We start from the raw sequence: 12,006 nt of genomic DNA, 5'->3' as shown, positions 1-12,006 counted from the left end.
AGAGGATTTGGCAGATGTTAACTTACCTGGGTACCTGGGGCAGGTGTGGGTTACAGAACAGATGCCTGTGCTGCAAGGAACTCAAACCCAGCGATTTCTGGCTCTTTTGCAAGTGGTGATCCAGAGAGGACTGTACAGCAATATTATCTCTTAGGACTTGGGATTGTTTCACACACTCTTCACTGAGCCAGCAGCTAGCTTCCAGTTGCTCTAGGTTTTGCTTGGCTTCCAATAGCTTCTGCTTCTTGACTATCCTTTCCAGCCGGAACTTGACCTTTTTCCGTCTTATGTTTCTTTCGGCCTTTTTTAAGGAGTACCTTTGCAAGAGCTCCAGCTGCACCAGTCTCTTCTTGTTCTGCTGTAGCAGGGAAAGGCAGGTTTCCAGCCCAGTGGTACTCTGCACCTCAGCCTCTGCACACGGTGTAGGCTCTGTTTGCACTGCAAACTCCCTCTGCTGTTGCTGAAGAGCAGCCAGACGTTTATTCTCATTTATAAGCCACTTCTGGTCTGTAAACAAAACAATGATTCAAAGAAAGTAAAAATCATAGGAAAAACACTATTTGTTACCATCTTGTTTCTTAATTTAATCATCCTTTGGAGGTCATTTGAGAACAGAATCTCTATGCATGTAGAGGAGAGACTTGACAAACTATTTAAAGAAAAATGTCCTGTTGCTCTACTTCATTGATAACCAAAAGCCTCTTTGCTGGGTTAAGGACTCAGGTAGCAACTGCAGAATATAAGCAGGGCCTTGGCCAATACAGCTAAGGAGACTGGTGGATAAGACCATTTCTGTAAGAAAAGTGTAGAGCGGATGACAATTTCTCAAAGATTACACTCAAATATCACCTCAATTTTGTTAAAATACAGTGGAAGCATGAAAAGACCTGAGTTCAATTCTGTGCACTTTTCAGAAACAGGGTGCATATTCACAGTAGATAAGCATGACTTCACTAGCTTTTTTTCTGTGAAATATGCTACTGCTTCTGCTTTAATTATTCTGACGTCACATGTTAAACTTTTTATGGGAAAGAATGTAGGAGCACTGGGATCAGAGTTAACAAGGGAACTTGAGGATGGAATTGCACAAATGTTTGTAAACCAAACATTTCTTTGTGCCTTTTGCTCCTATCCTTTCCTCTTTAACTCGGCTAAATGAAAAAAAACCCTGCCTGTGAAGTATTTTTTCTCACTTATCTTGGCGTGCTGGAGATGGAAAATGAGGGAGCCCAGAGTCATACTAATGGACTTTGGTTGGCACAGGAAATGGCAATTTTTGTGCTCACTGTTGGTGGCAAGTTCAGCAAGCCTGCGAGCTGGACCTCCCTATGCCCCACTGTGGATGGGCCTCATTAGCAGGGCAGCTGACAGCTGCCAGTCCTGTGGATGGGAATGCAGCCTTCCAAGTGAGTTACAGACAAGGCTACAAGGATGCCATTATATGGGAACCTGTCAGAGAGTTCTGATAGCCTTTCTAAATGCATCAGATGAAAACTATCCAAGAAAAACAATCCCTGTGTAGCACCTGGCTGAGGTAGAGCAACAACCACAAATTTGCTATTTCTGGCAACTATGGCTGCCCCAATGAGCTCTTGCCAAAACAGCCTGATGGGAACCCACGTATCTTAGCATGTAATCCTAAAATTACAGAACCATGAGATGGCATGGGTTGGAAGGGACCTTAAAGATCAACTAGGTAAATGTGCATGAAATAAAACAAATACTGTCATGGCAAAGATGCAGGTGAAGCCAACACAACTTCCAGCTATTATGACAATTCAAAAAACACAAGCTCATACCACCAGTCAATGCTTATTTTTCACAGAATTACCACTCTACTCCACAAAAAGATTAGATTCTCTGCTTCTGTTAATGATGCCTACAGGTCATAAATGCCAAGTGATGAACCTAATTTGATAACAAAATATATTAGCTCTGCTTACACACTTAGTCTTCTCTAAATATTCAGAACCTGGTCTTTGCAGTCAGTGAGGATGCAGTAGAGAACCAGACTGATTTGTTTTAAACCCTGGATGCAAGACTACTTTTATTCCATGCAAAGGCTGGATGTGCTTAGAGGTTTTTCAGAGCACATCAGCTTCAGTCCAGCTATGATGAACTGCAACAAAAGAAGGGATTATTGAGATCACTATGACCAGGTTGTATCTGATGGCTTGAACATGTTCTCTTAATGAAGCAGATTTTTTATGCTGCTATAAAAATACACATATTCAGCTCTCAAAGCAAACAAAAAAAATATCCACTGCTGAACAAATAATGTAAAAGTCTCAGGCCAGGTTCCTTTACAAGTGGAGCATTCCTCAAAGAACCAAAGTTTCCCAAAGCGCTTCTGTCTTACTAGCAGCAATTTTTTTTTTTTTTGGCTGAGCTTACTTTCAATGTGCAGTCCTTTATTAAATAAGTGATGTTTCACTGCTTATTCAGGGATGTAGAAATTAAGAGGTATTTAAGTTTGATGTGATGAATGAGGGCAACCTGCAGCTCTGCACAGCTGAGCTGCTAGAGAGGAATTTGGGGCTCTGGAAGTTTCCCTAACGCAAGAAATCATTAGTGCAGAGACACTGTAGGTATCGCTTGATGAATACTGATCTTGTTAAACAAACTTCATTAGTGATCCCCACCACAATGAGTCTCCTGTCCTGCTTTTATGTTGGCAGCTCTGCATAGAGCACATGTAGAGGTAGGAATTCTAGCTCTATGGTTACTTTATGGATAAAAGGGAAGCATTTTTGTCATTATGATGGTTAATTTTTCTTAGAAACATTTTTAGTTTTCACATACAAAGCTTTTTTTCTTAACTTTCTTTCCAGACATGTTCTCTCTAGCATGATTTTAGCAAGCAGAATATTTGGCAGATCAGTATTCCTGCAAGAGAGCTGCAAGCTTAAGATGCTAATTAATCTCTGCTCACAAACTTGCCTCTGTCAGGAGCTGAGCCACAGAGGGCACAGAAAAGGTGAAGAACTTTGGTGGGTTTCCAAGTAAAGAATTGTATTTGGCTGGCAAAAACTACCTCCCTGGCTAAGCTTTGCGTGAACACAGTGAAAACAGCAGAATTAGAGGGAAGCAGGGAACAAGTCTACAGAGCCACAAAATAAAGATGTTTGGGGAAACTCTCCTGATTTTTTTATACTATCTACATATTCTTCTGCTATATCCCATCAAAACAATTTCATTTTAATCTCTTCATTGTGGCTGGCATAATTAAAAGATAGCTGACTCTGTAAGTTTTGGTGTGAGACATTGCCAAAAATTCATGAAGTTTTCTTCTTCCAGGATCAAACAGCAGATTGTGCCAGATGGGAATGACACTTTTGTATAGGCTCCCTTTGCTTATGAAGAAATCTAGATCAAATCATTAATTAGAAGACAAACTAGAGAAGACCAGAAGCACTGCTGTAGGGAGGCAGGATTGGGATCAGCCCAGGAGAGGAGAGGCCCAGAGCCACAGGGGAGTAGCTGGTGCTGTCCCTCCCAGCAATGACCTGCAGTGCTAATTAAACAGTGCTGCTGGAGCACTGCAAAGGAGGCCCTTCAGTTCTGTTAATCAAAGCTCAGTAACTGCTCTCAAGGGAAAGGCAAGTGTAGGAGAAATCCAGTAATTAGCCATAATAAAAGTTCCACTCATTAAAAAAAAAAAAAAAAAAGCAGCATCACTAGGACAAAACATGCCGAGACAATGAAAGTATGCAGTAATGGAAGGAAATTGAGGCAAGAGAAGAGGCAGGTACCCACTTTCTTGGATTTGCTGGTTGATGAGTGCTTGGTCATTTTCTAGTTCCTGCTCTGCTTTGATCTGTCCTCGCAGAATCTGCTGCTTTAAATCCTCAACATAGAGCTGCTGTCGTTGAATTTGTTTCCTGTGGAAAGCTTCCTGGTCTCTCAGTTTCTGCTTGTACTCTTCATGCACAGCGTCTATGTCTCTGCTGTTAGAAATATTGACAGTGAATTTAAACCAGAAACAAATATTATTTGTAATAAAATGAGTCATCTTACTAAAGAAAAGACAGACAACATTCAAGATATTGTTTTGTTCAATAAGGGTGCATTATGACAAAGACTCATAGCTGTGTCTATGCACGTCACAGCAGGCTGCAACCCTGTAAGCGTCATAAATGCCAGAAAACATGAAAGATCTAGCAGTGAAGCAGGTAATTCCATTGCCAGAAAAATAATAGCAAAAAGAATTTTAAAAAATATTGTCACTTTTCATATTGCTGTAGTCTTCCATAAATGAAACTGTGGAGGGGGCTGTTTTTAAGTTATAAAATTTTGTAACCATTATGTAAGATATTTGTCATCTAAGTACTTCAAAGTGCTTTACAGAAATGACCAACATTCTTTGTTTTCAGACCAAAAACTCCAACCTAGAAATATTTACAGGCATTGTCAGGATTACACCAACAGTCTCTGGCAGTGCCAAGGAAAGACCTTGATCACCCAAGTCTTTGTTGGATGCTAGAACTATATCAGGTTACTGCTTCTATATTTGGAGCAGAATTGCGATCAGAAAAGTGACTAGCCTGTGAAAAATTGCTTTACAATCTTCTCCAAGATGTTTGACTCCTGACTGTGTGCCAAAATTTTACACTCAAAAGAACAACAATCAAAATAGTATCTATTCTTACCATAATGCATTACAATATTCAAGATACCTTAGCCCTCTGAAAGGAGTATGTATTCTACTTACCCATACGTCATCATCAAGAAATTCTTAGCAATTAAGTTTGATTATATCTAAAGGTGATACATGATCTTTGCCTGCTAAGCACTGCATTTTTATATATAACCTCAGAAAATTAAACCTTTGAGTCTTGAAAAAATGTTTTGATTATACTTTACTAAGACAGTAAATAATTTATTTATTATACTTCTAAATCAATCAAAGACACCAAAACTCTAGAGAGTCCCTGAAGGTCAGAACACCTCCAAAAATACAATTTCAAGGGGAATCTTTGGAAAAATCATGTAGTTTGTAAAATCACTACCAATACAAGGTCATCTGGATGAAAAGAGTGTTTGACCTTTGCTACACAGGAATAATTTAACATCTCAATTTAGAACTGTAAGTATGTGTTCAAAGCAACCATTTCTACAGCAAAAACTTTATTTTGTGTGATACTTTAGCAGACAGAACAGATGAAATAATTAAGCAGCCAAAATCTACAAATCTCCTGGAGTACCTTTACATAGTACACACATTTCACTTCATAAGGAGTAGTAGGAAAGCCTCAGTACATAAAAGCTTTAACATTTTCAATAATTTACAATATTACTATGAATCTTGCTCACATGAGAAAAACAGAATTCTGTTTTGTTTTAATGTTTATGTAAATGTAATGCTGAGAGTAACTGAAAGAGACTATCTTCTGTTCAGTTGTTTGTCATGGTGCAAACACAAACTTGCCTGCTACCACCTGCTAAGTGGTTTGTATCTATCTGTCACCCACACAAACAAATTATAAGAATATGCAGGTCCAAGATCTATTTGTCCTTGGCTGAACTACAAAGTTGTCAGTACCCTGTGATTTGTAAGTTTTTTCCTCTTAGATAAACTTTAATTGATCCCCAGGAAACAGAAGTGGAATGCCTCATTTCTCATTCAGCTGAAGTAAGTTTGAATTGACACTTCACTGCAGCACTGAAACACTCCTATGGCAATCACAAATCTCCAGCTGTTCAGGTATTTGTAACACCACCAACCACAGGGGGACAAACCCAGAGGTTACAGCGAGACTGGTTCACTAAAGAAGAGCCACTTTCCAAACATAGTATTAAATCTGAAGTATCTTGTTTAGAAAAAGCTCCCATGGTTTCAATGGTAACTCTCACAGAGGCTTGCCCTAAATGCAGCTTTGAGGTTGTCTTCCACATTTTCTAATGGAGCAGCCATATAATCAGCAGGTTAAAGTACTGATCTGGGACAAAACACTTCTGGTTTTGGAGCAGTTACTTGACCTCTGTGCTTTCACATCCTTGGCCTGCAAGGTCTTCAGGACAAGGAGTGCCTCTGGATGCCTATGCAGTAAACCTAACAGCCTCTCTACAGAGCCTAGTGATGAGATGGTCTTTGACTTCTTCTGCTAACAGACATACAAAAGCTCTGATTCCTGTGGTGGTATGAAAGTTGAAAAATATCCATCTAAATTTGCCACTGGTCTCACATGACCTTGGGCAAGTTGCTTAGTCTGAGACATGGGCAAAAAAAGCAAAGTAGATTTATCCAAGAGAAGTGATGGAGATCCATTAGCATTATCAAACATCAGAAAGTCAAACATCAGAAGAGCGGATTTCTATTAATTTATCATTATTAGCATCATTCTGCATGAGACTGAGGAAACTGGGTAAATAACTTGCCAGCAGGCTGAAAAGAACTGTGATACTCAAACAGTAGAGAAAGAATTCTTGTTCTGCAACTGTTTACTAAAACTAGATAAAATTCCTCTGATAAAATGTCTCATTCTTCCTAACCATGACTTTTAGCTCTCAGCCAGTCTTCCCATAAAACTGACTTATCAGAGTTCAAACTGTTTACAGACTGAAACCCAGAATATTTAAGTAAATGAAACAACTCAGTGTTGCATTTCTTTCCGAAGACCTAACAATGTTCACAGGAGTGGTTAGGTAACATCTGTCTACAGCTGTGAGAGGGTCACAAGGTTTTCCTATACTTTCCAATCTTGCTGAAGCCACCCCCCACCCCACATTATAAAGGGTAAGAGAATAAGCAATACGAACAATGCACGTGGCTGTTTGGTCTCGGCAGCTCTAGCAAATTCCCTCACGTGTGTAGTAATGGCTTTTTGCTGAACTAACACAAAACTGTAAGATCCTTTCCAACAGCTGTGTGTGTTTGCACACAGAGCAGAACATGAGGCAGGCCAAACTGGTGGTATTAATCACAGCTCCATATTATGACTACACCCCAGAAAGGCAGAGCACAGAGGAACAGCCATACTCCACTTTAAACCTTGGAAAAACTAACACAGCACAGCAATCACTGCAATATTCTTTCTGCTTTTGTTCAGGTGATGTAGCTAGTACAATTCTCCCTCTGTAAGGTTAAAGTCTCTGTAATAAATTACTGTTGTTCCAGGTATATATACAAATTGCAGTTCTGCTGTTATTTCAGTGTCTCTGCTTAATTTCCTAATTCTTAGTAGTACAAAAAAAATCAGGTAGAGCAGTAAAGCCAGGTCTGAATACAGAAACTGAACATTAAACACTTTTTTATGCAGCTGCTTCTTACAGACAGTTTTCTGAAGTGGAACAAAAAGATAATGAAAATCCACGCAGAGCCACTTACATAATACACGAATGCAAGAGGATGTTTTCCCTCTGGCTGTGAAATACTGATGGTGAGAGCAGAATGACTGGCTAGTTTGGGATACAGACCTGTCTCTCACAGAAACTGCTGAAACCAAGAACATGAAGTCAGAATGTTCCCTTCCTACCTTTGAACATGCCATGTCATGTCAGCACACTTTTGCTGGTTTGTGGAAATAACATGATAAACTAAACTAAAAAATGACATGACAGTGGCCCAGAAAGAAAATAACAGATTCACACACACTTCATATTCATAAATCACCTAATCAGCAATTCAAAGAACAGTTTGTGTAATATATGTTGGAATGACTAAACCTAAAACAAGTATCACTCCACTTAACATAGGAATTTAGCCAAATTTTGTAATAAGTAGGTGAGATCACCAATTTTTTCATGTAAAACATCTTAAATTAGATGTACTGTTAAATTTAGACATGAAATACTGGAACACTGTGAGATATAGCAAGAAAGCACAGCATGCTGTTGCTCACGTTCCTGCTTTTCCACATAAGCAATCTACACTCAGTACAGTTCTAGCAGGAAATAAAACAACCTCGGGACAAACATAAGAGAAACAGCTTCATTTCTGTAGGTATCAAGACATACATGAAGTCTTGGTTTCACAGGATCAGCATACTCTAGCATACAGCATATATAAAAAAGCAATTCTGCAGAGAATTTCATAAAAGCATGCAGATTTCTGGGTGTACCAAATGCAGCAAGCAGTGTCAACAGTTACCCCCTCCTCCAAGTAAACCATTAAAAGCTGCAAGCAAAATGACAACAAAAAGACACCAACCCTAAATTAAAGATAATCACAAATTACTGAGAAAACATTTATATTATACCGATTCTGCCGGATTGCTTTTCCACCTCATTTTTCTCTCCAAAGTTTGCAGGTTGCATGCTAAATGAACCATCTGTAAATCCACATTTTTCCAGCCGGTTTTGTTGTCAGCTCTCTGGGATCCTATTGTGCAATTCTCCTCCCCTCTTCCCCAAACACTTCTGCTGCTGATGCAGAGGCTGGCGGCTGCTACAGCATAATGCAGCTTCCAGTAACTATGGCAGCAAAAGCTCTCTGGTGAGGCTGAATACCTGCTGCAACAAAATCCTAAGGCTCAAATAGAGAAACTACAGAGAAAAATAATTACTTTTGGTAAAAGCTGAAATTTGCCAGTTTTCTCAAAGAAAACATCAGTCAAGTTAGCATCCCCATCTTTTCAACTGCCTAGTGTTCAAGTCCTATTTGTCTTTTACAAATTATTTTTCTTGATGGAAAAAGAGTTAAAAATAAAGCAGAAAAAAAGATGCTGGCAAGGCATTTTGCACCCTTGCAAACCTCACACTGAGAGCAGTCACAAGTTAGAGTTACAAGCCTATGCACTAATACACATCCACACAACTCCCCCCACCTTTTCCAGCTCTATCCTCCCCCTCTTCCCGTGTCCAATCCGAGGCACTTCCCGCAGGGGCTCAGAGCAGCAGCAGGCACCAGGATCTAAATCTGCTTCTGCCTAGCACAGGGGCCCAAACCTCTCCCTCCTCTTCCCTAAAGCAAAGACGAGATGCAAAGACCTTGCATTGTCACCTCATTCAGCCTCCCCAAGGAATGCCGCTCACAGAATTCAAAGCAAAAGTTGGGGAGTGGTGGGCAGGAGGTGGGAGCCAGAAATCTGTCAAAATGGCCAGCAGAGCCAGAAACCTTTAGAAATAAGGGATCTTTGGAAATGTACATGCATAGTAATCCCCTTCATGGAAGTTACCATTATTTAGATTCCTGATGAACTGGTTTGCTTACAGAAAAAGCACACTGTTCTCTTTCATGTGTGGTTTTTTTAGCCTTTCTAAGCAAAACCTCTTTTTCTTTGCCAAAGCCCCCCAAATAACAGTAAGGCAATGACTTATTTAAGGCACCCCTTTAAATACATGTCTAAAATAGACCTCTTTTTGGTCAAGAGTCACAGGCACAAGACACAGCCACATTCTCCAATAAAGGTCAATGCTGCCTCTTTAAATTCCAGTTCAGCTAACACAGGTTTTCCCTTCACAATGTCAGTTATATATAGAATTAGTTACCCTGCTAATCCACTGTACACAATTCTGCTGTAAATTGTAGAGTTGCTGTAACTGACACAGTGCATTCCTCTGTGAAACCGAACATTTGAGATATCTTTTAAGAGATGCAGAAGTTTTCTTTAACCCTTTTGTTCTGTTTTTCTGGAATTTTGAATGACTATTTTAAAATTCTCACATGAAAGCTTTTCGTGAGAACTTAGAACATTTTACAGAGATTAGTTGGACAAGTTAACTATACCACAGTAGGATAGTAAATATGTTTGCTATGCTGTATCAAATTCCCCCCCCCCCAGTTTAACAATGTTGGTATTTTCAAGGAAAGGGAGTTAAAGCACGTTCCAAGCAGCTAAATAATTCAGTGTGCTATACCACTGAACTCTAATGGAAAAAGCTCCTGTGGGGTTTTTTTTGAAACCAGCAAGACAATAAAATCAGAGTTTTTATTTATATGCAGTATGGTATTAAGGCAATGGCAGGAGGAAGACCTTTATTATCTACTTACTTGTGCTGGTGCTGTAATATGATGAGTGATGCCATTCACAGGCCTTCTGTGTGTTTGCTGGCTGACAGCAAACATCTGAAATTTGCAGTGCTGGGGCTCTGATGTGCAGGGTGTATGAGCAAGCAACCAAGTAAGAGTGTAATGACTCACAATGCCTAAAGTTTTAATATTTGCGTGCAGTGGTAGAAAACAGGGGTTTTGTCTCATTTCTCAAAATAAACTGGTAATTCAACCCATAAAAGGCAGATGAGAAAAATGCCATCATACTGACAGCATGGAAGATAAGACTCATAACAATTAATATTCATTACTGTAATACACATATTGATATGATCTGAAGTAAAAAAATCCAGAAGAGTGCAAACTACCATCAGTTCCTGAAGAAAAAGGTACTTAAGCCCATGGAAACTCAACAATTTCTGAATTATTTCTGTTTGCAGCTGCCGTGCTTCTTTGCATGAATGAACCACATTCTATGCCAGGAATTAATTTTTTTTTTAACTTTTCCCCGAAGCAATTTTATTCTCACCAGAAGAGAACCCAATTTGTCCAAGCAAATTTTCAAAATACTAATGAGTATTCCCAGTACCTACTGTTAGCACAAAATCTAATACATTTAGGGTTCTTATGTGCTGGAAATTGGTGGCAACTTCAGAGTAAGCCTCATTCTAGTTATGGTTTTTAAATGCATGCTACACATGCTACAAAGATGCAAACCATTTGCACAGGATCTCATATGAAGAAAGAACATGATTGCAGAGCCTTGCCTCTAACTCAGCTTCATGTATGGATTCTTGTTCCAATATGATCAAATAGTTTGAATTAAAGCTTAAAGTGTTAGCTTCCATGTCTTCTGGAGGAAATCGGTGTAGCATCGGACAAAGGCAAAGCTAAAGGTGTAAAAAATTTCAGCATGACATAGACACATTGCTATTCTTACCTTGGTCCAAGAGAACATTTGTTTTCTTCACAGTTTCTACATTTTTGACTGCAGAAATAAAAATAGGAAATCATAAATATTTGGGGAAAAAAAGCAAGAAAACTTCACTGAAGCCTATTGCACACAATATTATTGTAATTTTCAGTAGAGAAAGCTGCAGATTTCTAGCAGCTAGGAGAGCACCAAGACCTTTCAAGTGAGAGGGGGACAGAGAACAAGACACACAGAGCTTTCCCTGTTCTTATATTTTCCTCTACACATCTCTTTCTGACAGAGACAAGACCCTGCATTAGGGTGGACTTTCTACTGGTGATCAAATAAACACTCCCTGTAGCCCACTTAGTCCTGTATTATGGTTTGCAAAGTATCTCTCACACACCTTTTAGTACTTGACATTGACTTTTCTTCATGAGACACCACATATATAATTTTATTATTATAATGTAGACCTCAGGCTAGATGTCTCAACCGTGACTCCTTCCATGAGCAAAACTACTTGTCTGTACAGAAATACAGGCTCACAGGTTACTGCAAAGCAAGGCTGAGTGGATCAATTCAGTTTACCCATGCCAAATAACTATTCAAAAGGATAAAAGGACCACTGGATTACTTAAGGTGAAAACCAGCTATTATTAGACATAGTTTACAGATCATTCCTGTAAGAGATGGACATTGATAAAACCCAAACAAATACAATACCATAACATTTTTCATTTTTACTGAAGTAAACATCTGAAATCCTCTAGGTAAGTATGAGGGTAACTTTAAGCAATGTAATATGCTTGTAATATCCTGTCCAAGTGATTAAAAAATTGCTCAACACAAACAAATCTTTTATCTGAACATGGTCTAGGAAAAAATAATCAGAAATGTTCTGCAGTTTTGTCAGATTAAAAAGGGGAAAACTAAGTGCAAATTTGTGATAAACTGTTCATAATGCTTCTGGATCTTTTCAAGTTTTTCTAGGTTCATCATAAAGTTTGTGACAAGAGCTCCACAACTAGTGTTTTTAGCAACATAAAGAGCACCTTGGTGTGTACATTTGAAGGTCATTAGACAAACCCTTATTTTTTAAAATTCTTTATAATTTTTCCTAAGAAAGAACAGCAATAATGTGTAAAATGTTCTTCAGTAA

At 38.9% G+C, this 12,006-nt stretch overlaps 1 protein-coding gene across 1 annotated transcript in view; it reads right to left on the bottom strand.

Annotated features, from left to right (window-relative positions):
* The window catches only part of STARD9 (StAR related lipid transfer domain containing 9), a 96,905-nt gene that overhangs the window by 21,700 nt on the left and 63,199 nt on the right, over positions 1-12,006 (bottom strand). The window contains exons 21-23 of the mRNA XM_066188124.1: positions 10,872-10,919; positions 3,757-3,947; positions 27-507 (exon numbers count right to left, since the gene is read on the bottom strand). Coding sequence (XP_066044221.1) covers positions 27-507; positions 3,757-3,947; positions 10,872-10,919 — 720 coding nt within the window. The remainder of the gene's footprint in view (positions 1-26; positions 508-3,756; positions 3,948-10,871; positions 10,920-12,006) is intronic.

Source organism: Chamaea fasciata, unplaced genomic scaffold (assembly GCF_029207755.1).
Source record: "Chamaea fasciata isolate MVZ Bird 193981 ecotype frontalis unplaced genomic scaffold, bChaFas1.0.hap1 SCAF_7, whole genome shotgun sequence".
Lineage (NCBI taxonomy): Eukaryota > Metazoa > Chordata > Aves > Passeriformes > Sylviidae > Chamaea > Chamaea fasciata.
This window is presented reverse-complemented; position numbering and strand designations above follow the sequence as displayed.